The sequence below is a fragment of the Ceratotherium simum genome, chromosome 17, assembly GCF_057802395.1.
Source record: "Ceratotherium simum simum isolate JZ-2026a chromosome 17, ASM5780239v1, whole genome shotgun sequence".
Lineage (NCBI taxonomy): Eukaryota > Metazoa > Chordata > Mammalia > Perissodactyla > Rhinocerotidae > Ceratotherium > Ceratotherium simum.
Genome location: NC_141916.1, coordinates 11,124,711 through 11,149,705, shown reverse-complemented (window position 1 = coordinate 11,149,705; position 24,995 = coordinate 11,124,711). Strand labels below are relative to the sequence as shown.

At 41.3% G+C, this 24,995-nt stretch overlaps 1 protein-coding gene and 1 long non-coding RNA gene across 2 annotated transcripts; one reads left to right on the top strand and one right to left on the bottom strand.

Moving 5' to 3' along the window:
- Positions 1-616: 616 nt before the first annotated feature.
- LOC106801637 (uncharacterized) lies at positions 617-7,302 on the bottom strand. Its single transcript, XR_001390969.2, has 3 exons — positions 7,038-7,302; positions 6,641-6,724; positions 617-944 (listed from the first exon to the last, which is right to left on the bottom strand). It is a non-coding gene; the product is annotated as an uncharacterized LOC106801637 (long non-coding RNA).
- Positions 7,303-10,475: 3,173 nt separating this feature from the next.
- On the top strand, positions 10,476-23,333 carry ATP23 (ATP23 metallopeptidase and ATP synthase assembly factor homolog). The gene is made up of 6 exons (XM_004429351.3): positions 10,476-10,695; positions 13,514-13,559; positions 14,242-14,323; positions 18,255-18,392; positions 20,309-20,392; positions 22,878-23,333. Exons 1-6 carry the CDS (start codon positions 10,506-10,508, stop codon positions 23,079-23,081), a joined length of 744 nt encoding a protein of 247 aa, XP_004429408.1. The 5' UTR covers positions 10,476-10,505; the 3' UTR covers positions 23,082-23,333.
- The last annotated feature ends 1,662 nt before the right edge of the window (positions 23,334-24,995 follow it).

The window sequence follows — 24,995 nt, the reverse complement described above, 5'->3', positions numbered from 1 at the left end:
CTATAGGCTAAATTTCTAGAATTGAAAAGCTATGTCAAAAGATATATTTAAAAACTTAGCAGATATTGTTAAATATTGTATCAATTATATGCCAACCAATATATATTGAGAATCTGTCTTCAATTTTTACATTTAAGTCATAAATCCATTTGGAATTTATTCTGGGATGATGAATAAGGTAAAGACCTAATTATTTTTCTCCTTCAAATCTAGCTCATTGTCCTTAAATACTTTATTGAATTAATCTTTTCTTGACTTACCATATATTAAATATGGTAAATATTCATATATATATACACACACTCAGGCTTTGAATTCTGTTCCATGACTATTTATTCCTACTCTATTACCACCTTATGTTTATTATTCTTGCTTTATAATATATTTTAATATTTAATATCTGATTATACAATTCCCTTTTATGAATTCTCCCCCTATTTTCTTGGTATTTTAATGTTTTTTTCCTCTCAGTGAATTTTGAAGTAATTTTGCTTAGTTCCAAAACAAGCAAACAACAACAAAAAAAGCTCTTAAAATACTATTGGGATTAAGATTGGGATTGTACTAAATTTGTGGATTAATTTAGTGAGAACAGTAGAATACATTATAGAGTACATTATAGAGTAACAAATTTAAAACAAGGCATAGAAGAAACAATGTTGATTTAATGATGTATTAGGATGCATTAGGATATTTTGAGTAGTAAATGACAAAAATCCAGAAAAAACCCAAGTTTAGCATAAAAGAGAGTTTATTGGCTCATTTAACTGGGAAGTCCAGTGGTAAAGCTAGTCTTTAGGCCTGTCTGGATTCCTGGGCTCAAATACTGTCATCAGGACTTGGTTTCTGTCTTCCAGGTTGGCTTCTTTGGCTTCAATTTTAGACAAGCCTCCATGTGGCAGCAAAGAGGACTGTCTGCTCCATGCCTATATGGTCTTTAGCACCTGCAACATCAGAGGAAGAGAGTCTTTTTCCTTATAGTACCAGCAGAAGTACCAATGATGGTTGTCATTGGCCAGATCTGGATCAAGTGTAGGAGTGGGGGGTGGGAATCAGCCCCATTTGAACCACACAAGCTACAGTTGGGGAGAAAAGGTTTCCTGAAAGGAAGGCATGTGGAGTAACCAAAAATGCAGGAGTTGTGTACTGTAATACCCATTTACGTATAAAAAGAGGATTTTAAAGAAGCATCAAGAAATACTACCAACTTGAAGTTCTAATACTATTTTTCAGCATATCAAAAGTTACTTTGGGGCCATAAGGGTGAAAAGAAACTAGGTAACTGAGTAGGAAAATATGTTGAGAGAGTAAAAAAATATTATCTTCGTTATTGAATAATATTTGTTAGAATTGTAATGCTGATTCTTGACAAATGACTCTTCTCTCCTTTCTTGATCTCATTATTATTTAGATGCTCCGAAATCTTGCTTCATAAATTGATACTTTTGTGCAACTGAATCCTCTCCTTCTCTTTTTTCCCCGCTCCTAAGGAACTCCATCCCTACCTCCCAAAACAAATCAAAAGCCTCTTAATTCTACTGGTCTTTTAAGCTCCCCTCCTTATATTCATTGGTCAATTATAAAGAAATTGTTTAGTTGAAAGTTATCAATGATTTCCCTAATCGCCAAATCCAATGGCCTTAGATCCTTCTTCTTGATGGCCTGCTGCCTCTGTACTATTTGACAATACTGACTGACCTTTCTTTCTTGAAATGTGGATTCCTAGATCCCATGAAATTCTCTCTCCTGGTGCTTCTCTTAGCTTGCTTGCTTTTTTTTTCTTTTGAGGAAGATTGGCCCTGCGCTAACATCTGTTGCCAATCTTCCTCTTTTTCCTCCCCGAAGCCCTGGTACATAGTTGTGTGTCATAGTTGTAGAGTTGTAGCTCTTCTATGTGGGACACTGCCTCAGCATGGCTTGATGAGTAGTGAGCAGGTCTGTGCCCAGGATCTGAACCAGCGAACCCCAGGTGCCGAAGCAGAACGAGCGAACTTAACCGCTAGGCCACCAGCCAGGCACTTCTCTTAGCTTTCAGACTTCTTCCTTGTTTACTTTGTTGGTTCTTCTTCCTCACCTTCTTTACATGTGGGGAGTCTCAAGGTTCTGGTTTCAAACTGTTTCTCTATTCACTATCTTGGCAGTCTCAAATGCTTCCTTACTTTCAAAAGAAAGGTATGCACCTTCTATTTAGCTGCTTCTGATCAGTTCCTCCCAACAGCTGCATGAACCAATCTTCTGAAAAATTTTTTTCTCTTCTGAATCCCATGGTGCCTTTTTCTTTTTCTTTATTTTTTTTTCAAATGGCACTACTTTCAAACTTGGATTAGTTATTTATGTACAAGGCCTGTCTTACCTTCTGGCCTACAAGTTTCCCTAAGAACACTTTCTAATTCAACCCTGCATCTCCTATACTGTGAAGCACAGCGTCTTGTATTAATTCATTCGTTTATTCAACCTACATTAAGCACCTACCATGCACTGTGCTAGGTGCTGGATAAGTGGTGAAGAAACAAATGTGGTTTCTGCCCTCATAGGATTTATAGTCTCACAAGATAACAAATATATACTGTGATATATGTTTAATAAAACTTTGAGAGAATGAATCTTACATCTTTAACTCCTCTCTCATCTTCTTTCCCCAAACTTCTGTCCTCCAATTCCTGCACCCTTTCCCTTGACAATCCCACAGATTTTTCAAACTCAATGGCTGAATCTGATTCATGTGCTGTGGACACCTATGATTGAAAAGTTTGTCCTGTGTACAAAATGGTCAAGTGCCTTCTCTCTCCAAACCTTCGGCTGATTTTAGTATTTATATTAAGGTTACCATCTCCTCCTCATTACCCAGGGGAAATCTCGGTATTCTCTTTGATTTCTTCCTCTTTCTTCATATTTAATTATTTTCAAACACTTGTTCTTGTTTAGGCCCTTTTATCTATAGCAGGGCTTGAAAATTAGTGACCCATGAACTATATTTAGCCAGCAGAGATGTTTTGTTTGTTCTGTAAAATATTCTTAAAAATATGGCATTCTTGTTTCTCTTGAAAAACCAGAAAATCTGGCAACACTGGGTCCTCATTCTTGCAAGAATTCGCTGGAGTTCTAGATGGGACATCTAAAGTACCACTCTAATCTCTATCACTCATTTTTCTTACATCTAGTCCATCCCTCATTTATGAAACCTTCTTAATCCTTAGTTTGGACATTTGAGTTTGCAGTCTCTGGCCTACATGATCACAGAATGTTAGTGCTAGAAGGGAATTAAGTCGTCATCTTGTCTCACAGTCTCCTTCCACCTCTTCTCTCTATCCTCTAAGAGATGGAGAAGTTGAGGCCCAAAGAACTTACACTACCTGACCAATTTTATACAGCTAATGTGTAACAGGATTCTATTATATGTCATTAGACCTCTTCCTCACCTTGGTGGGTAAATCCCTAATCTAGAACAGTGTCCCTCAAATTCCCCACCTGGGGCCCTCACCTAGAATTTCAGGTTTGAGGTCTCTGTGCTTAAAACTCTTGCTTTATCAGGCCCTGAGGCCTGAGACCTTTATCAGGTAAACCATGTCCTAAATGAGGCCACTTTCCTGTGGGGTTCTAGAAGATTATGATTCTCAAAAATCTGTCACCCCCCAGTCTTTCTAGCCTTATTCTCTAGTGCTTACCTGCATATGTTTCATAATCCCAGGTGTGTGTGTGTGTGTGTGTGTGTGTGATCTCCAAAACATATACTATGCTCTCTAACCTTTTTGATACTGTTTAGTGCTAGTCTCTCCACATAGATTATGCTTTCCCAATGCCTGCCTGACATAACTTTTTCCATTCTTTAAAGTCTACTTGAATGCTATCTCTTCTATCAAGTATAGTAGTTAAGAAGGTGGTTTGTGTGGGACAGACTTGGTTTGAAATTCTGGCTCTGTCCTTTACCAGCCATGTGACCTTGGACAATTTAGCTAATCTCTGTAAGCCTCAGTTTCCTCATCTGTAAAAGGGGAATAACATCCCCTCTTACAGATGGGTTGACCATGATCTCGCTGGTTGAAAGTAATTCTATGTAATATAGAAATCTCATCTCACCTTTTGCCTCAAATACTGTCTTGATTTATAGTTATTCATATTAGTTATTCTAGTATTCACCATACTAATTATTCAGCGTACTAGTTATTCATCACATATTATAAATATGCTATTATATATTATAGTTATTTTTTCACAATAGATGAGGGCAGGTACTTTGTCTTACATGTGTTTATATTTCTCACAGTACTTAATAAGAGCTTGTAATTAATGAGTTAATGAATATGAGTATAACCTTTCTGAGATAGTCCCAAATTCTATAAAAATAGAATAAATACAATGGTAAAGCTGAATCTCATATTATTCCCTTATGAGGACCTTGGGAGAAATTTTTATCAGGCTTCTATACCAAAACTATACTTCTCTTAAGCAAGTTAAAAAAATCTCATAGAACATGTGAAACTTATAACTATGTTTTCCCTTTGCTTTACTTGCTAGGAACTTCAGAACCTAATTTGTGGTGGCACCTTTCTAGCAATTACACAGGACTGTTTGGCATGAACTTTTTTTTTTTTAAAGATACTTTATTTTTTATTTTATTTTATTTTTTTTTTGTGAGGAAGATCAGCCCTGAGCTAACATCCGTGCTAATCCTCCTCTTTTATGCCGAGGAAGACTGGCTCTGAGCTAACATCTATTGGCATGAACTTTTTTAGGTATTAACCTACCTCTGCCTTTATTTTGTTTTCCAATTACCTTTTGCCTCTGTTTTCTCTTCCAATCATTTTCTCCTATTATATTGTATATCTCTTTCTGAGCACACTCAACCTTTTGTGAAAGAGGTGGGGCATCACTAAATAATATGCATCTATAAAATACACTTTTAAAAATAGTTCTGAAAGCTTGTCAAAGCATCTTCTTTTTTTTTTTAAATAGGGTATTTTTTTTTTTTGAGGAATATTGGCCCTGTGCTAACATCTGTTGCCAATCTTCCTCTTTTTTCTCCCCAAAGCCCCAGTACATAGTTGTGTGTCATAGCCGTAGAGTTGTAGCTCTTTTACGTGGGACACCACCTCAGCATGGCTTGATGAGCAGTGTGTAGGTCCGCGCCCAGGATCCAAACCAGCAAACCCTGGGCCGCTGAGGCAGAACACGTGAACTTAACCACTACGCCACTGGGCCAGCCCCAGCATCTTATTTCTTTTGATCTGATACTTCAGAGAGCCATCATCTACTTCAAGGACGTGAGGAGAACACTTCTCCAACTTCCCATCCCACTTATAAACTTATTCACCTCTTTAAAAGGGCAACATTTTATTTGTCCTTACAAAATATATTTATCATTTAGAATACAGAGAAGAGCAGAATAGATGAAAACAAAAAATCCCTATGTTGTAAGAATCTACATACTGCTGCTTTCATAACTCACTTTTCTCTCTTAACAATGTAATTTATATCTTTCCTTATCATTAAATAGTCTTCTACATCATCCTTTTTAATTGTTCTAAGCATCCCACTGATTGTGTATCAAGGTAAGTGAGGTCAATCTGACTGCAACTCCACATTCCCTTTCTAGAAAATATGAGATGCTCTTCAACTAATGAGCAAACTTCTCTTATCTGCAACCATGTTATCTATGTCTAAGAAGTATGGGTGTAATATATATTTAACCTATCTACTGGTGGACAAGCTGAAATGAACCCTACTCAGCTTTATATATGTGCAGTTTTGATTATTTCCTTTTGAGCACTTCCTAGAAGTATACTTGTTAAGTCAAAGTATATACACGTTATGGATTTTTTAACTTTTTTTTGGTGAGGAAGATTAGCCCTCAGCTAACATCTGTTGCCAATCCTCTTTTTTGTTGAGGAAGACTGGCCCTGAGCTAACATCCGTGCCCATCTTCCTCTACTTTATATGTGGGACACCTGCCACAGCATGGCCTGATGAGTGGTGAGTAGGTCTGCACTGGGATCTGAACCTATGAACCCCAGGTCACCAAAGTGGAGCACACGCACCTAACCACTACGCCACCAGGCCAGACTCACATTTTAAGAATTTTGATACATAAAATGCCCACTGGAGGGGGGAGACGTACTAGTTTCTAGTCCCACCTTCAATGTCTGTTTCACTGAACCCTTGCCCAATAGGTATCTTATTTCTTTTTAATCTTTCCCAATTTAATATGCATTTAATATGCCATTTATATTTATTACTAACGTAGCTGAACATACCTATTTATTGGCCATTTTTATATATATTTTTTGATATACTTTTGTTACTCCTTTGCCAATTTGTAATAGTTTTTAAATGATTAACATCCATACCTACCTTGACATCCTCTTTCCCGGTTCTGCCTCCTACCTAAGCTAATTTATGTACTTGATCTATGGATCTCCTTTTCTCCTACTTCTTTAGGGATTCATTCACTTATCCTCTTTCTTGGCAGTATCTTTAACCTCTGACTCCCAGTTTCTTTTCTTATACTAATAAGCATCACCAAATCTTTAACCTCTGACTCCCAGTTTTTTTTCTTATACTAATAAGCATCACTAAGTCTCTTCTCCTTAAAGAATAACCCCAGCTTTTTTCTTTCACTTGCCATTCTCCTCTGGCTGCTGACCTTTCTCTTCTCCTTTACAGCCAAACTTCTTGAAAGAATTGTCTTCACATGCTGCATCCACGTCTTCTCTGTCTCTTCAACTCACTACAAACAGATTTACATTAAGGTCTTCAATGCCTTCTTTGTTGCTAAGGTTTTAATAACACAATTATATCATATATATACATATGTGTGAGAAGGCAGGATACAAAATAATGTTTCCCAAATAAACTCAACTATGTAAAAAATATTTATGCAGAGAAAAAAACTGATAGGTAATACTTGAAAATATTAAATTACTTCTGGTAGTTGGATGACCGGTAAATTCTTTTTTGTTTTTAAAATTTTCCACAATTTTAAAATAATTTACTTTGAAATTGGAACACATTACAACGTAAATTAGAAATTCTGAACTTACATTATCTAACACGAGGCAGAAAGCTAGAGAAGTGACAGTGAGAGGGTACTGGGCCACACTTCATTTCACCGAAAGGCTCAAAGAACAAGACGGCCTGACCCAGATCCCCCGGGCAGGCGCTCCCGCGGGGCACTACTGGATAACCTCCTGATAGGACAGTCTGCTCTGAAAAGGGCCCTCTTGCCCCTTACGCTCATCCCAAATGACCTCTGAGCATCTCAGCCTTTCCACCTAAGCTCTCCAGACCGCGGATAACCGGCAACTGCCGCCGGTTGCCCTGGTAACAGCGAGCGGACGCCCAACCCCGCCTCCGTAACTCTTCCCAGAATGCCGCGCGCCGTCTCCTAGTCACTTCCGGGTTCGGAGGGCTGACTCCTCCCGGAAGTAAATGTCCGTCAGTCGCCTGGCCATTCCTACCTTGTGGGGTTAGTGGGCTGTGTGGTGTGTTCCTGCGGAGGGCAGTGGGGGCTGTTGTGTTCTCTCCCAACGTTCACAATGACTGGAAAGCAGGGAAGGCTATAATCTCACTGAGCTTTTGCTATCCTGGGATAGATGGGTTAGACGTTAGTTATTAAAAAGCTGAAAGGTGGAAAGCGCTTTAAAATTATATGCAACTTCATTTTTTGCTGTGATATATTTAAACAACTCACTTCCTATAAGAAAATTCTTTTTGCTTTAGAAAATGAAGGCAAATACAAAACAAAACAAAAAACCCAAATCCCCCTCACCAGAAACTACCCCTGTGAACACTTTGGAGCAGTGTTCCAATTCCTTTCTAAGCCTATAATAAATAAAATTTTAAAATGGTGTCATGTCGTATATGCTGTTTTGTAACTTAAAAAAACTTCTAGGAACATATTTCTTTTAAAAAAGACACTTCAACAACACGGTTGCATGTATGCCGTTGTACCTGTTTTTTTTTTTGTTTTTGTGAGGAAGATCAGCCCTGAGCTAACATCCATGCTAATCCTCCTCTTTTTGCTGAGGAAGACTGGCTCTGAGCTAACATCTATTGCCAATTCTCCTTTTTTTTTCCCCCAAAGCCCTAGTAGATAGTTGTACCTCATAGTTGCACATCCTTCTAGTTGCTGTATGTGGGATGCGGCCTCAGCACCGCCAGAGAAGCGATGCATGGGTGCGCGCTGGGGTTCCAGGCCCCGGCTGCCAGTAGCAGAGCTCTAGCGCTTAACCGCTAAGCCATGGGGCTGGCCCCCCATTGTACCTCTTGTTGAGCATTTGAACAGTTTCCATCCTTTTGCTCTTAATTAGTGCTGCAACAGAGAAATGAAAATCCTTATAGCTAAATCTTTGCCCATGCTCTCATTTCTTTGTGGTAATTATTTATTTTTTTTAACTTAGTCATTTATATTTGCACTTCCTCTCTCTCCCTAATGCCTTCCCATTTCACCCCTATGTCTTTATACTGTAAGTGGGTGAAGTTACACATATGGCATCCAAAGCCTACTCAAGTTTTTAAAGTTTATTTTTCTGATTATAAAGGTACTACGTGCTTATTGTAGAACATTAGGAGAATTCAGAAGAATATAATAAAAGTATTCCAATGCCTAGACAACTATTGATCATATTTTGGAATAAATGTTTTCTAGGTTTCTCTCTGTTGCCTGCAGAATGAATATTGAAAATATATTTGCTAATTTGGTAGGGAAAAATGGCAGCTTTTAATTTGCATTGCTTTACTTTTTCATGTAGCTGAATAACATCAAATATTATTTCAAATGTTTACAGGCTATGGTCCATTTCAGGCCTCAGCCTCCCTATTTAGCCTCCTTGAGTATTCCAGACTAATCACATTAACTTGCAATGGTCTAGTTTTCCATATATGTGTGTTTAGTTCCCTAACTAGATTGAAAGCTGGTTGTGTGATCCTGGATAAATTATTCAATTTTGCCAAGCCCACTTTCCTTATCTGCAAAATAGTGATAATAATACTTACTTTGCAGGGTTGTGGTGGCGATTAGAAATAATGTATCCAAGGCGAGCCCAATAAAAAGTGGCTTTTTTTTTTTTTACTTATAGCATTAGTAGTCTATGTATTTCAGAGGTGTTCATATTTTTATAATATTTCAGAGTGAATAATCCTAGCATCCCACCCAATTTAAATATTTATTGAACATCTGTGACATGTAAGCTACTGTTCATAATCCTTAAGGCCTCTTGAGCCTGTATTATTTAGATGTGTTTTTTATATAAACCATATGCTCCTCTTCAACCTCAGCAATTCTCTTATTATTCTGTTTCTGCCTGGCCCATCATAGTAGGTGCTGAATAAATGTGTGAGCTGAACTGAGTAATTCAGTGGGAAAAGAGAAACACAAGTTAGTTAAAACCTGTCAGGCTGTGATGAAAGCCGTAACAGGGACAAAGTACTTTGTGCCTTGGGAGATTAGGAAAGACTAATTTTGATTGAGGCATCTGGGAATGCCTTGTGGAGTGGGTAGATTTGATCAAGACCCGGATCATAAGGACTGAGGAAAAGGGGCTAAAAGATGGAAGTTCGAGTTAAGGCTCGGAGGTAGAAGTAAACAGGATGTGTTTTCTTATTAGAGAGTTATTTGGGGTGGCGAGAGAGTAGGGTGGGCGAATAGGCTCAGATGAGGTAGAAAAAAAGTAGTTGGATCCTATGTTTTGAAGATTTTGATGTGACCAGTCATAATTGTAGCTTTCAAACGTTTCTGAAAAACACTGCTTTCAATATAGCTTGGGGCACCAGGAGAGAGGTAGGCCGGAGGCTGCAAACAGCCTGCTGAATGACAAGGCAGGAAGTGGGAGGACGGCAGAGAGCTTCAGAGGGAAAAGGGGACTTAGTTGCCAGTATTGGCTAGGAGGTGAGGATGGCGTTAAACGAGGAGGCGGGCTGCAGAACGACGCTTATGAGGACCGGACAACAACGCTGCGGAGCAGCGGCGACGCCGACGGCAGACTGACGCAGCCAGCCGGCGAGGGCACGTGTCAACCCAAGCTCCACCGCCCAGCTCGCGCCCCGCCCAGCGCACCCTCGGCCCATCTCCTCGCCCGTCTCGCCCCGCCCATCTCGCGCCCCGCCCATCTCCCCCCGCCCAGCTCGCGCCCCGCCCATCTCCCCGCCCAGCTCCCGCCCCTGCCCAGCGCGCCCCGCCCATCTCCCCGCCCATCTCTCCCAGCCCAGCTCGCGCCCCGCCCAGCGCGCCCCGCCCAGCGCGCCCCCTGCCCTGCTCGCCCCGCCCAGCCCCGCGCCCGTGGCCCCGCCCCGCGCCTCTCGCCCAACTCAGCGTCCCCCTCCGGGCTTCGAGCCCCCTCCGGCCCAACGCCCTCGGCCCCGCCCAGCGGCCCTCGCCCCTGCCGGCTTCCCGCCCCCAGCGGAGGGAGGGCCTGGGCGGTCGGGTTGGCGGGGGCGGGGTTCTCCTTCCGTGCCTGAGCCCCAGCAGCCTGAGGCGGGAGGGAGCGACGGCGGCAGGGCAGGCGGGCGGCATGGCAGGAGCTGGGGACGCGCGCGGGCCGGGCCCCGCGGCCGGGGAGCCGCCGCCGCAGCAGCGCGGCGCGTGCCAGGTCTTCCCCGAGCGGCCGGCCCAGGGGAAGCCCCCGCAGGAGGGGTTCCTCTCCGGCTTCTTCACCAACGACCAGAAGTGCCCGCTCATGCTCCTGAAGACGCTGGAGACAAGTAGGGGCCGTGGCCCGGAGGCCGGGGTCGGCGGGGCGGTGTCACACCCGGCGGGCAGGGCCGGGCCGGGGCGCCCCTCTCCAGGGGGCTCCGGGGTCAGCCCCGGGGGCGGCGGGGGCCGGCTTCCCGCCTCTCAGCGCAGAGGCTAGATGGGCCTCCTGGGGGCGGGAGTGGGGGTCTGGGCCTCAGTTTCCCCATCAGGAGGCGCTGAGACCCTTTTCAGCACTATGCTTGTGGAATGCAGGAGGAGCGGCCTAGGAGTGTGCCATTTCCGTCACACTCACAGGTCTGACAGATCCTCCGATTTCATATGTAAATTATACAGCAATATGGGGACTTCGAGTCCGGGTGGCGCAGAGTTTTAAAGAGCCGCGTTCGTTAAGGCATACTTAAACTGCCGGCAGTGCAAAAACAATTTTGCAAACTACTTTTCCTTGGAAGGGTTCTTAACCTTCGTACGTCGATGGGCCTCAGTGTAGAAACCCCTGAAGCGGACTGCGAAATCGTGTGTGTCTGCACCTAAGTGCATTTTTCTGGGGAGAGAGTTCATAGCTTCATCATATTCTCAAAGAGGCCCACGGCCCCCAAAGGGTTAAGCACCAATGCTGTGGGTGAAATAGGGACACAACTACCCACTGACCAATTTCTCTCTAGTCCCAGGACGTTGCACTAGAGGAGATTTCTTAGCTCCTTTACACTGACATCGAGTTCCTAAGTTTACTTCAGATACATTTAGAAAATCAGAATCTTCAACAGACTTGTCCCAAAGCAAGGTTACTCTTTCAGAGCTGGCCAGTCACGGTTCACAAGTCACAAGCACCCCCGGATTTTCCAACCTTGTTGGGGTTACCTGCATATAGGGAGTGGGGAGGTGGGAGGAGGAGGGGGCCTCAGGGAATGATGGCATTGTTATTTCCTCTGCAAATGTGTATTGAATGCCTCCTGGGTTCTGGTGTGGGGAAATACAAAGATGAGTAGGGACCCTGCCTTTAAGATATTTCAAAGTGGAACGCAGTGAAAGGAACATGGGCTGTGGAGTTAGACATGGGGTCAAATTCCGGTCCCTCTCCTTATTAGGTGTGGAAGAGTGATTTAACTCCCTGATCTCCTCTATCCTTATCTGCCAAAAAAAAAAAAAAAAAAAAAGGAGAGGGAGGGATAAAAATACCTCTTTTAGAGTTGTTGTGAGGAGTGGATTTTATGAATGTGAAGTGCCAGCATGTCAGGAGCTGAATAAAGGGGAGCTGTTCTTACTGCAGAAGAGACAGACAGCGGAGGAGGAGTTGAGATAGGATGTGGGGAGGGCGCGGAATATGAGCCCTGGTGGAATTAACATGCCTCAACCTTCCAAGGGGAGGGTGGCTGGCAGAAGCTGTTGGTGGTATTAAAGCATCAACCTGTAGCTTTAACATCCTGTCCCTGGGGCAGGGGTGATGGGAGAAACCAGGCCTCACGGGAGACCTTTGTTACCTTTTTCTACAAAGCAAATCTGTTCTAAGTCTTGCAGGTCCTTTGTGAAGTACCAAACCACTGTGCTTCCTGCATATATATATATATATATATTTTTTTTTTAGTAAGAAGACTATAGACTTTTGAATCTCTTAGTTCTCTTAGTTGCTTGAATAATAATGCACTTCATATGGTGCCTGACACCTGATATATACTAAATAATGCTTATAATAGCTTTACTGTTAACACTCTTAAGAGGCGCAGGTTAGTAAAGCAGTAACCTATAACTCTCATCCTTCACTACTTTTCTTTTACTCACCTCTTTTTGCTTTCAACACTTTAAAAAAACACACACCCTTGATTTCTTTTCTTTTTCCATGTTTTTCTTATGTCATATAATTTGCTGTGCATTATTCTCTCAGACAAGACGCCTGTGTGACAAGTTGATATTGGAGGCCTTTAGGATGGTTGTACTTTCCTGTTATCGTCACTGGCTCGTAGACTCTTAGCAGTGGGAGGGCCCTCGGGAGTTGTCTGGGCCTGTCGACCCCCATGCAGGAAAACCTCTGTGCCGTTGCTGATCAGAGTTTATAGACCTCTGCTGGAACGGGTTACCTGTTCTTTGAGGCTACTCATCTGTTGTATCGACAGCTTTAATTCTTGGAAAAATCCTTTCTTGTACTAAGTTGAAATCTGCCCCATGTAACTTCTACCCTTTGGTCCTTGTTTGGCCCTCTGAACAAATATTGACTGAATCTGTTCCCACATGGCACCCCTTCAAATACTTGAAACTACCGTGGTCCTAGTTTTCTTTTTCCTTTCCAAATCCGCAAATCCTTTCTTGCTTCTTACTGAACAGAGTCCTGTACTATTCTAGTCGCCTTCCCCCATGGAAGCGCTTCAGTTGGCAGTCCTGTTTAGAGTGTGGTCTCAGAATAGGACACTCTGTTACCAGTGAGGTCTGACCAGGACAGATGGCAGTGGGGCTACTGACTGCCTTCCTCTAATCTGGATACTGTGCTGCTGCTCATTTCTATGTATGTGGCCCCAAATTCCCTCAGTCTTTTGGTATGTGCTTTTATACGAGTTTGATCGTTTAACTAAAAATGGCCTATAAAAGCGTATTTGATATTATCTAAGATGTTTGGCAGTACCCATCTTGGCATTTGTATCACTATTTCATTTCATTAAAGATTTGCTTTTATGTTAATTTAAGCTTGTTTTTTCATATCTATTTTTACCAATTTTAAGATAGCATTACTTCATTAAGATTTGTGCATTACTTTTTGATAATATACTGCTATTTGGATAATTTAATTGGTGCCAGTTTTTCCTATTAGCATACATAATTGAATCAATATCTTTTTAGATCCGTACGTCAAACTTCTACTTGATGCCATGAAGCACTCGGGTTGGTAAGTACATCTTTTTGAAGTGCTCCTCTATATGCTGGCTGCTAAAAACAAAAAACCAGAAAACTGGAACAACTTCAGATTTTCACTTCTTGCCACAAAGCCTTTTCCATACGGTGGATGGTGGTGATGGTTGCTTCTCTCCAGGGGGGCCTGGTTCTCCTTGGACGTCTTCTGCCCTAACTCTAAGTCTCTGGCTCTACCGTTCACCTCAGGTATTTAGTAAAGACAACACTCAAATCTTTCTTATAAGTAATTACCAAACCTGGCTTTTCCGCTACACCAGCCTCAGCATTCTCCTTAATGGGGAAGAAATCTCCGCTTGTTGTGTAGGAGCCTTCTAGGTGTTGTTTAATTTTGAGGGGATTAGAGGAGGTGACTTGAGCTCGACTTCTTAACATTCTGGCCTAGAGGTGGGAACTCCAGCATATTTCCAATATGTTCTTCATCAGTCGACCAAATGCTTTATGGAATCCTGTTCTAGAATTCGAACTAGGATAGATTTTGCAGACAGTTTCCTTATTTTACAGGTGAGAAAGCTGAGTCCCGAAGGTGTTTAAGTTGCTTTCCCGGGTTTCATCTGTGTTAGTGGTGGAGGGATTTATGATACGGGTCGCCTGTTTCCCCTGCACCACACACATACTGCTCCTGGACATTGTCTCTTTAATCCCCTCTTGCCTTTTAGTGCTGTTAACAAAGACAGACACTTTTCTTGTGAAGATTGTAATGGGAACGTCAGCGGAGGTTTTGATGCTTCGACATCTCAGGTGGGCCCGTTTTTGCTGAGTTATTTTCTTTCCTCCAGTTCTCTCTCCTGATGTTTGCTGAGCACCTTCCACATGCTGGGCGTTCTGTTTGTAGACTTTGTGTAGGATTCAAAAATGAACTAGTCATGGTCCTGACTCTTAAGGGGCTTGCGCTCTCAGAGGGGACACAAGAGGTCAACACGGACAATGATAAAATAGGTGAGTGTGGTTACCACAATGGGACAGTGATGTGATCGACTGAAAGAGGCCAACAGGTTCAGCTAGAGGATACAAAGCCTCTTCAGAGGCAACGAAGACAAAGACTGTCACCCAAAGCAGGGGTGGCATGAGCGGAGGTGGCAGGTTGGGAAAGCACAAGGTGTATTTGGGGAATGGCGTGTTATCTGGTTTAGCTGGAGGGCAGGAATGTGTGGGGAATAAGGGGAAGTAGGATGGAAAGAAAGACAAGCCGTGTGGTGGGAGGCTCTGGGTGCAACGCTGAAGAGTTTCACCTTTACGTGGTGAAAAGTGATATACCTTTCACAATTGTTGATTAGGGGAGTGAGTTTTCTCACCTGTAAACTATGGTTAATGATTGTATCTATCTCGTAGAATGGTTATGAGAATTAAATGAGATACCTCTTGTAAAGTGCTTATCACAGTAAGTGTAGTAAGCATTCAATAAATGTGATTAGTTTTAAGTCATTGGCGGGTTTTGACAGCGTCTTGGAGGTGGTAGATGGATTATATCAGGTGATGAGGGTAGATAAAGGTGTTATAAGTAACTATTTCATCTTGAATGTATGACTCACATTTAACTACACTTAATTGTTTCCTGGGGAATTTTGTATGTATTTTGGTTGTTTATAGCTGTTGCACATTAATCATGGGAAAGAGCAGTATAGCACAGGGGTGAGGGCTCTGGGTTTTGGAGTCAGGTAGATTGCAGTTCAAATCCCACTCCCCTGCTTATTAGCTGTGGGGCTTGGGCAAGTCATTTGCCTTTTTCTCAGTTTCCTTGTTTGTAAATTGACAATCACAATACCTCTGGCTCTCAGAATGGGTCTTGGTAAGTTCATTTCCCCACCAGAGTTAAATGGAGTGGACATTTTGAACCCCCATCTTACTTCTCAGCAGTGTTGAACTCAGTTGAGTACTCTCTCCTTTTATTTTTTTAAGTTAAAATTTGTATTGTGACGTATCTCATTTATCCATAAAAGTGAAAAACCTACATGTACACTTTTGGCCATGATAGTAAAATGAATACCTGTGTAACTGCCACACAGATTTGAGAAATAGATCGTTGCCAGGACTTCAGAAGCCTGTGCCCCTTCAGTGCCCTCCTTGGATCGCGTTCTCTCTCCCTTCCTTATTCCGACTTTGTGATAATCATTCTCTGCTTTTCTGAAAGGTTTTTCCATCTATGTGTACAGTCCAGTAATGTGTTATTTAGTTACCTACTTTTTTTTTTTTTTTTGTGAGGAAGATCAGCCCCGAGCTAACATCCATGCTAATCCTCCTCTTTTTGCTGAGGAAGACCAGCCCTGAGCTAACATCTATTGCCAATCCTCCTCCTTTTTTTTTTTTCTTCCCCCCAAAGCCCCAGTAGATAGTTGTATGTCATAGTTGCACATCCTTCTAGTTGCTGTATGTGGGACGCGGCCTCAGCATGGCTGGAGAAGTGGTGCGTCAGTGCGCGCCCGGGATCCGAACCCGGGCTGCCAGTAGCGGAGCGCGCACTTAACCGCTAAGCCACCGGGCTGGCCCTAGTTACCTACTTTTAAGCTTTGTAATACTTTGAGTTATATGTGATACATACTTGGTAGTTCTATGAAATCATACCGTATATAGTCTTCTGTAACAGTTCTTTTGTTTAACATTGTGAGATTCGTCCATGTTGTGTACACCTCTGGTTTATTTCGTTTCAATGTTGTATAGTATTCCATTGTGTGTCTATACTGCACTATCTAATGTTGATTGTTTCCAACTTTGTTATTATGAACAACGCTGCTGTGAATGTTTTTCACCTTTTCTTCTGGTGCACATGTGCAAAAGTTACTCCAAGGAGTGGAATTGCCGGGTCACATAGTCGGCATATGCTTGACTTTTGCAGGTAATGCCAACACTCGCGTCCCATGGTTTCCAGTACACAACTCTCTTCTGGTTGCTCCTTTGCTAGCTCATCTTCCTCTACCAGCCCTTAAAAGTTGAACTCCCTTAATCCTCGGTGTTAGAGCCCTTCTTTTCTTACTCTATTCTCTGCCAAGGGGATCTCATTTATATTCCTAGGTCAGAGCTCTCTTTTGACCTCCACATCCATATACCCAAGTGTTCACTTGACACCTGCACTTACAGGCACCTCAGAGCTGACATGTCCAAGTCCAAATGATGATTTATGCCATCCCTCATCCCAACCCAACCTGGTCTTTTAGTTTTGCATATCACAGTGAAAGTTATCCTATTACCATCCATCCTATTACCCATGCCAGAAATTTAGGGATCATCCTTGATCTCTCTGATTCCCTTCCTATATTCTATCCATCACCAAATTTTGTCCAGTTTACCTGCTAAATACCTTTTTAAGCTCCCACTGTTCTAGCTCAGACACCATTATCTCTTGCCTAGAATACTTCATTAGCCTTCAACTGATCTCTCTGCATCCAGTTTTGCTCATCTTCTGCTTATTTTTTCTACTATAGTCAAAGGATACAAACAAAACAAAAGCACCCCTCTTTCATTACTCCCTTTCAGCGACTTCCCTTTGTTCTCAGGATAAAGAGTGATTGGCCGCTGTGACCTCACCAGCCTTATCTCATGCCTACCACCTCCAGCTCTGTGCTGCAGCAGTATAGGTCTGCTTTCAGCTTCTCAAACATGCTCTTCCTTCAGCCTCCGCCTGCTGTCTGCATAGATGTGTTCTCTGTCTGGAATGCTCCCTTCCCCTCTCCTCAGATTTAACTCCTATTCATCCATTAGATCCCAGTTTAAACATTCCTTCTGCAGAGGAGCCTTTCCCAACCTCCAGACCAGGTCAGGCTTTCTCATTGAGTGGACTCATGGCAACCTGTCTGCTTCTTCGTGACAACTGTCGTTGCATGTATTTAAACATTTTGGTAAATATTTGGTTAATTTCTATCTCCATTAGTAAATTTCAAATCTACTGATAGGTCTCAATAAATATTAGTTGGATAAATGAATGTTGAATGAATGTATATAAAATATCTGGCACCTATCCCAGTGTCTGGCACATAGTAAGTACACAGTAAATGGTAACTGTTATTATGAGGATCCTTCATGTCTTTATTATTCTTATAGGGTCCTGCTCAGTGTGCTGTTGGCTTTTTGCACTTCTTTCTGAAGGTCTTGCTGAGGATTTTTCCTGGCAGTTCTAGTAGAATGGGACAGTGGTGGTCATTCATTGTTGATTCATTGCTCATTCAGAAACTTGATATGAAGCATTTTACTTATATTCTCATTTAATTCTCACAATTCTATGAGGTAGGTACTCTAATTATCTCCTTTTTATAGTTGAGGAAACTAGGCACAGAGAGGTTAAAAAACTTGCCCAAGGTCACTGAGTTAGTAAAGACTGGGGCTGGAATTTGAATCTGTCTGCTTCATTCCAAAGCCCATCTCTTACTATAATGCTGTGGAGGCCAAGACAGACTGGTACTGTCAGCCCAGTGGGGCTGGCATGTGAATAAATGTCCTTAAGCCTAGTGCTGTTGTAGTCCAGAAAGAGAAGGGAGAAGTCGGTCACTGGGGAGGGCTTCCTGGAGCACATGTGGTTAGGACTGGGCCTCAACGGATGGGTAGGTGTGGGGTCGCTGGAGAAGCGTGGGGGGAGGCGTTCTGAGCAGGTGAGCCCCTCCTGTGAGAGAGAAGACGGAACCTATGAAATGAGAGTAGATTTGAGAAATAACCAAACTTCTCTTATTTTGGTGTCTCCTAGATTGTTTTGTGCCAGAATAATATCAGTAATCAGGCCCACATGAGCAGAGTGGTCACCCACGAGCTCATTCATGCATTTGACCATTGCCGTGCTCATGTCAACTGGTTCACCAATGTCAGACATCTGGCCTGCTCAGAGGTGAGTTTATTGTGGAAGATACTTTTTCCCCCAGAACACTCTGTGTTTGAACATTTTATTCAAGTACAATTTATTTAAACATATTCCTTTTTTTACTGTCATAGTTCCATGTTAGTCTTGAATTTCCATTTTTAACTATCGATTACAATGAGACATTTTAAGTATCTTTTTAGAATTGTCTTAAATATAACCTTTAAATCCTAGTAAGAGTGATGACTGACTTTAATTATAATAATAAACTATTTTTTGTGTGGAATAAACTATATAATATAAAAATAATAGTAGTTAACATTTACTGAGGGCTGTGTGCTAAACACTGTTCTGTGTGTGGATTCTTATTTAGTCTTCACAACCACCCATGAGGTAGCTACTGTCATCCCTGTCTTGTACATGTGGAGAGTGAAGCACTGATTTAGATCGCATGATTAGGAAGAGGCAGAGTCAGGATTACAGTCAGAGTTCTTAACTGGTTTGCTCTGCTGCCTGCTGTAGGTGAAGCTCCTTGTTTGTTCCAGAGTAAAACATTTAGTCTCAAAAATACAACATAAAAAGATATTTGTTGAGCACTTTGGGTTGCTCTCAGAAGTACACGTGTATATTTGCTCCTAGAGAGACATATGTATTTCATGCTTGCATTTCATTAATTGAAGAGTGCAATGTGCTGAGAAGTTAAGAAAACTAATATAAATTTCAAGCTTATACTTTATAACTTAGGTTATTTTCTCTTTCCCTTGAAATTAATAAGCGGCCCCACTGCATCTAATTATAACTCATATTGTTTGGATAGTAGACTGAAACCTGAGTTTTTAAATAGGTCTCTCTCAGGTGTTATGAGAATTAATGCCTGCTAGCTAGTTAAAGTGTGTTAAGTGCCTGAGCTCCTCAGAGGAATGAGGCCATGTTATTGTAGAAATAACAAGAAATGGGCCATTCTGATGGTAATGAATTAGCAAAAATGTGGTTAGGTTGACTGTAGAATCTATATGGGTAGTTCCATCTATGAAAGCTGCTTTTTACCTTAAAAATATAGTAAATTAGAAAATGTGTCCAGTGGTTACCAGAGGGGAGAGAGAGGAGGGCGAAAGGGGTGACTGGGCACATGTGTGTGGTGATGGATGATAATTAGTCTTTGGGGGTGAACATGATGTAATCTACACAGAAATCGAAATATAATGATGTACACCTGAAATTTATGTGATGTCATAAATCAATGTTACCCCAATTAAAAAAAAAAGAAAGAAAATGTGTCCTAACCTCAGGCTGTCAAGCTCATAGCATGACCAGTTTGGAATGTTCTTGATTCTTTGTGCTTTGTACCACTTAGTTTTTCATAGGACACTTGAGGCCCTGGAGGAAGGCGTGAACTTACATGGGTTCAAGAGAAGGTGCAAGAGAGTTTCAGTGATTTGGGCTGGGGTGGGGGGTTCATATGCTCGTAGTGTGTTGGATACTGGTGTTTTCAGTTTTAAGCTCACATTGAAATTCAGTTTGTAGATCTTTGGAAGAATGCTTTCTTGAAGTCCTTTTGGTAGTTTCTAGAACTGTTTGTATCTTGTGGAGACATGGGCTTTAACTCTAAGGTCCAACTCTCTGACTTTCGGTTCCAAAAGAAATTGGTTCTGTTGGTTAGGCTACAGTGTGAAGTTTGGAACATCTGCTGTGGTAGGCAATTGACCCTCCGCTGGTGTATTTGGCACTGTCTCGCTTAGCTCTTGTATATCGGCTCTTTTTCTGAACTGAAGAACTTCCTGAGTCAGTAGAGTTTAAAAAATTCTTTAAAAAAGCCTTACAGGCACTCTTTCTCAGAAAAACATGCTACCTTTATATTCTTTTACAGTTTTTAAAAGTCGGCTGATTTAAAGGTGTAGAGCATGAGCTCTTACTTTCTCTTTGTTTGCCTTCTGTCTTTATGTTAGGTTCGAGCTGCCAACCTTAGTGGAGACTGCTCACTCGTAAATGAAATATTCAGGTTACACTTTGGATTAAAACAACACCATCAGGTAAAAACTAACATATGAAATCACTTACCTTCAAGTGCTGAGTGGAAACAATGAATGAAGAAATGAGAAATACAGTTAGTATTTGAAATTTGAAAGAACTACTTATATGAGAAGAATACAAAAATGTATACCATTTAAGCCAAATAGATGGACTCTAGTTCTGCTTTGTAATTATGGGCAAACTGTATGACTAAGTGAATGATTCTAATAGTGAAAAGAGCTCTGATCTCGCTCTGGGGATAATTTTGGATGGGGGTGCATAGGGAATAGAAGTGAAATCACAGCCTGTCTAACTTTATCCTAGCAGTCCTGGACTTGTATTTTGAAACTACCACAATATTCTCAAGACAAAAAAGTAACACCTTTCAGAAGAGAGGCTGCATTGCGGCCCAGTTATGCTGTGTATTAGCACACCTTTAAGGGATGTGTGATGTGATAGCTAAGCTGTGGATTGGCACAGACTTGATTATGATGAACTGAGCTGAGAGAGATTTTGTAAACAAAACAAAAGATGTGACTATACATGAGATCATCCTGCTAGAAAGCGTTTAAGATCCACGATAGATGGACATGGGTAGAGGAGGTATAGAACTGGTGGACTGATAGTGAATGGGAGCAGTTCTGCCCACAGCAGCCAAGGGGCTCTGTGTGCACACTTAGGAGAAAGGCTGGTCAGAGATTTTCTATGGGAAGAGCTTGCTGGGCCAGATTGTGAGGTACAGGGGCATCAGGACAGCAGTTTCAACCAGATACCGTGAGAGTAGGCTTGGAAAAATACAGGAAGGCCCCTGGTTCTCCAGAGAAGAGAGTCACTCAGCTCTGGAGTGGAGGGTGGAAAGTCACAGTGAACTCCTAAGAGAAACTGTGAACTCAGGGAATGGTAGCCAGAAGACAAGCCTGCTGCCTGGAAAGGTGATTACTCGGATCAGCTGTTAGGCTTTCAGCCTGTGACAAGTCAGCTTAGTGATACGCCACTTACTTGGCTTGTGCTGCATGTCTTCTGCGCCCTGCAGTCCCTGCTTCTCGGTAAATCAGCTCAGGCTGCATTTGAGTGGGCTGTGCGTTCTGGCTCTGGTGGAGAGGGTGGAAGTAGGGCGCACGTCAACACACCCAGAGAAGAGGACACTGTGGTGAAGGCACGTGACCCGGGGCCCAGAGTCTTTGAGAGAGAAGTCTCTCCTCTTCTTACCGGGGGTAGCAGCAGCAGAAAACGAATACAGCCAGCAACAGGACGGAAGATATGTGGAGGTAGTGGGAGTTTGGTTGAGGGAGAGGAGTCTTAGAGAATGGAGTCCCTGCTTCTGCCCAGCCAGTACCCAAGAAATGTAAACATCAGTTATGGTAACTGGTTGGAAAATTGCACAAGTTATTTGAACTGAAATTTATTACCTCTGGAAAGGAATCAGTCTGAATTGTGGTCTATACTTGTGTTTCTCAACCCCGTGGGAGACAGATTTTACCACTGTTGTGTTTCCCTGGAGGAGAGAAATTTCCTTTATTTCTGGCAATTGCTGTCATGGCTCCTCATGGTCTTTCCTCTCCTTCTTATTTCTTCATGCCTGGGGTTTGTTTTTAAAATCAGTGTTTGATGTAGTTTAGGTTGAGAAGCACTCATTTTTATTCCAATATTAGTGAGCATCACCAGCTCGGGCATGCTGACCGGGCCGAAGTAACACTGGATGGAACACGCAGAGAAAATCAGTGATCGTCAGGACGCACAGCCATCAGAACCAGTGTTTGTTTATTTTTCAGGAAAAGGTTAAAAGCTATTCTTTTGGGTTTTAATTTGGGCCTCGGGAGAAATAAATGAATTAAAAGCTCTCCAAGAATTGGAATGGCAGACCTTATGTTTCTTAAAATATTTAGAGTACTGAGAGATTCTAGTCTATTACTACATAACATTAGGTAAATTATTTTCTTAGGTAGAGAACTTTAGTACCCATGCAAAGAACTCTCAGGAAAAAAAGTTGTTTGATTTTGTTTCTTCCCTGAAAAATTAAGACTCTTCCAAATTTTGTGTGTGTATATGTGTAGTTTGCCCCCAGGGGAGAGTGCCCTTCTTGAAGGAAAAGTTATCTAGCATTGGTCAACTGAAAAGTTAAGGAAGAAAGACGCAGAAGTAAAGTATATTTAAATTTTGTTAAAAATTCAACCAGAACCTTATTTATAGACATTTTTTGTGATTTTGCAAATTGGGAGTTATTGTTTGGCAGACATTGCCTAGAACTTCAGAGAATGACATCTGCTTATATTATGGGAAAAGATGAGAAAATGGAGTAGGTCTTACTTATACCTAAATAATTTTAGATTGAGCTAAACATGTTTCATAATTTAAGAGTTATGTTTCTTCTTTGGCATGACAGAAATTAGTAAAATAATATGGGAGGACATTAATTTTCATTGTGGTTCAGACATTATATAAAATATTATTTCGTGATTAAATTTTCATATAAAATTAAAGCCACATACTTTTCTTTCTCCTCAGACTTGTGTGCGAGACAGAGCCATTCTTTCTATCCTGGCCGTTAGGAATATCAGCAAAGAAGTAGCTCAAAAGGCTGTTGATGAAGTTTTTGAATCTTGTTTCAATGACCATGAACCTTTTGGAAGGATCCCACATAACAAGACTTATGCAAGATATGCTCATAGAGACTTTCAAAACCGTGATCGGTATTACTCAAATATATGAAGACAATGACATTTTATATTACAGAGCTTCAGTGATCATGAGGAAAATATGGTTCTCGAGTGCACAAACGTATAAAACATAAATGATCAAGTAAATACAGATAAAACACAGAAGATGCTGGTTCTAGCATATGATCAGAAAAAGTAACCGTGGCAAAAAATGAAACTGCCTTAAACTCCAAGGCAAGAGTCATATCTTTATAGCTAACCATTTGGCACATAAGGCAAATAAATTACATTTTTGTATTTTCTACTTTGTACTTGTGTTTTTTATTTTTTATTATTGTGATTTGTTTTTATTACATGTGATTATTTAAAAATTTGATTATGAAACCTGTGAAGTGTGCCCTTATATGATGTTATAGGTGACCACTGTTTGTATTTACATTGAATATAAAGAAAAAATGTCCCCATCTCATTCTAACATTTACTGAGTTGTCGTCATGATCAAAACGTGCAAAGAATGAAAGCTGGGGATAGTTCATTCAACGATCAGTGCTGCCCCTTTCCCTGCTCTCCTTTCAGCAGACAAGCAGACAAAATCAACACCTTTTCATGGTAAAACACTCAACAAACTGGGAATCGAAGGAAACTACCTCCACACAATAAAAGCATGTATGAAAAACATAACAAACATCAATGGTGGAAGACTGAACACTTTTCCTTTGTGATCAGGAGCAAGGCAAGGATGCCTGCTTTTGCCCTCTAGTCAACATATTATTAGAAGTCCTAGCCAGGGCAATGGGCGAGAAAAAGAAATAGAAGGCATCCAAGTTGGAAAGGAAGAAATAAATTTATCTCTGCAGATGATAGGGTCTTAAATGTAGAAAACCCTCAAGATTCCACAAACAGCTGTTAGAAGTAATAGACAAATTCAGTGAAGTAGCAGGATACAAAGTCAACACACAAAAATCAGCAGTATTTCTGTACACGAAAAATGAACACTGAAAAGGAAATTAAAAAAGTAATTCCATTTACAATAGGATCAAAAAGAATAAAATACTTAGGAATTAACTTACACAAGCAGGTGAAAGGCTGGTACAATGAAAATTTACAAATTATTGCTGAAAGATATTAAAGAAGACATAAATAAATGGAAATACATTCCATGTTCATGGATTGGAAGACTTAATATTAAGATGTCAATGCTACCCAAAGTGATCTACAGCTTCAGTGCAATCCCTATCAAAATCCCAATAATGCTTTTGGCAGAAACAGAAAAACCCATTTTAAAATTCATATGGAGGCGCTGGCCCCGTGGCTTAGCGGTTAAGTGCGTGCGCTCCGCTGCTGGCGGCCCGGGTTCGGATCCCGGGAGCACACTGACGCACCGCTTCTCTGGCCATGCTGAGGCCGCGTCCACATACAGCAACTAGAAGGATGTGCAACTATGACGTACATCTGTCTACTGGGGCTTTGGGGGAAAAATAAAATTAAAAAAAAAATTCATATGGAGTCTCAAAGGACCCTGAATAGCCAAAACAATCTTGAAAAAAGGAAAAAACAACAAAACCCCCCCCAAAGCTGGACAACTTATAGACCAATAGATTAGAATAGGGAGCCCAGAAAATAAACCCTCACATATATGGTCAAAGGATTTTTAACAAGGGTGCCAAGACTGTTCAAAGGGGAAAAGATAGTTTTTTCAAAAGATGATGCTGAGAAAGCTGGATATCCACATACAAACTAATGAAGTTGGGCCTTTACCTAACACCATATACGAAAATGAACTAAAATTGGATTAAAGACACAGAAAGCAAGAACCATAAAATGTTTTTAATTGGTAAATTAGACTTCATTCAGAATTAAAGAAAAATTAAAAATTGAAAAATATTAAGAAAATGAATAGGCAAACTACCGACTGGAGGATATATTCATTTATCTGACAAAGAACTCATGTGAAAATATAAAGACT

What these genes read in the sequence shown, in the direction of transcription:
- ATP23 (XM_004429351.3), top strand. Translation starts at nt 10,506, where the DNA reads ATGGCAGGAGCTGGGGACGCGCGCGGGCCGGGCCCCGCGGCCGGGGAG. An exon ending in GCCATGAAGCACTCGGGTTG is followed by an intron (nt 13,560 to 14,241) that starts GTAAGTACATCT and finishes CTTGCCTTTTAG; the next exon opens with TGCTGTTAACAAAGACAGAC. An exon ending in TTGATGCTTCGACATCTCAG is followed by an intron (nt 14,324 to 18,254) that starts GTGGGCCCGTTT and finishes GGTGTCTCCTAG; the next exon opens with ATTGTTTTGTGCCAGAATAA.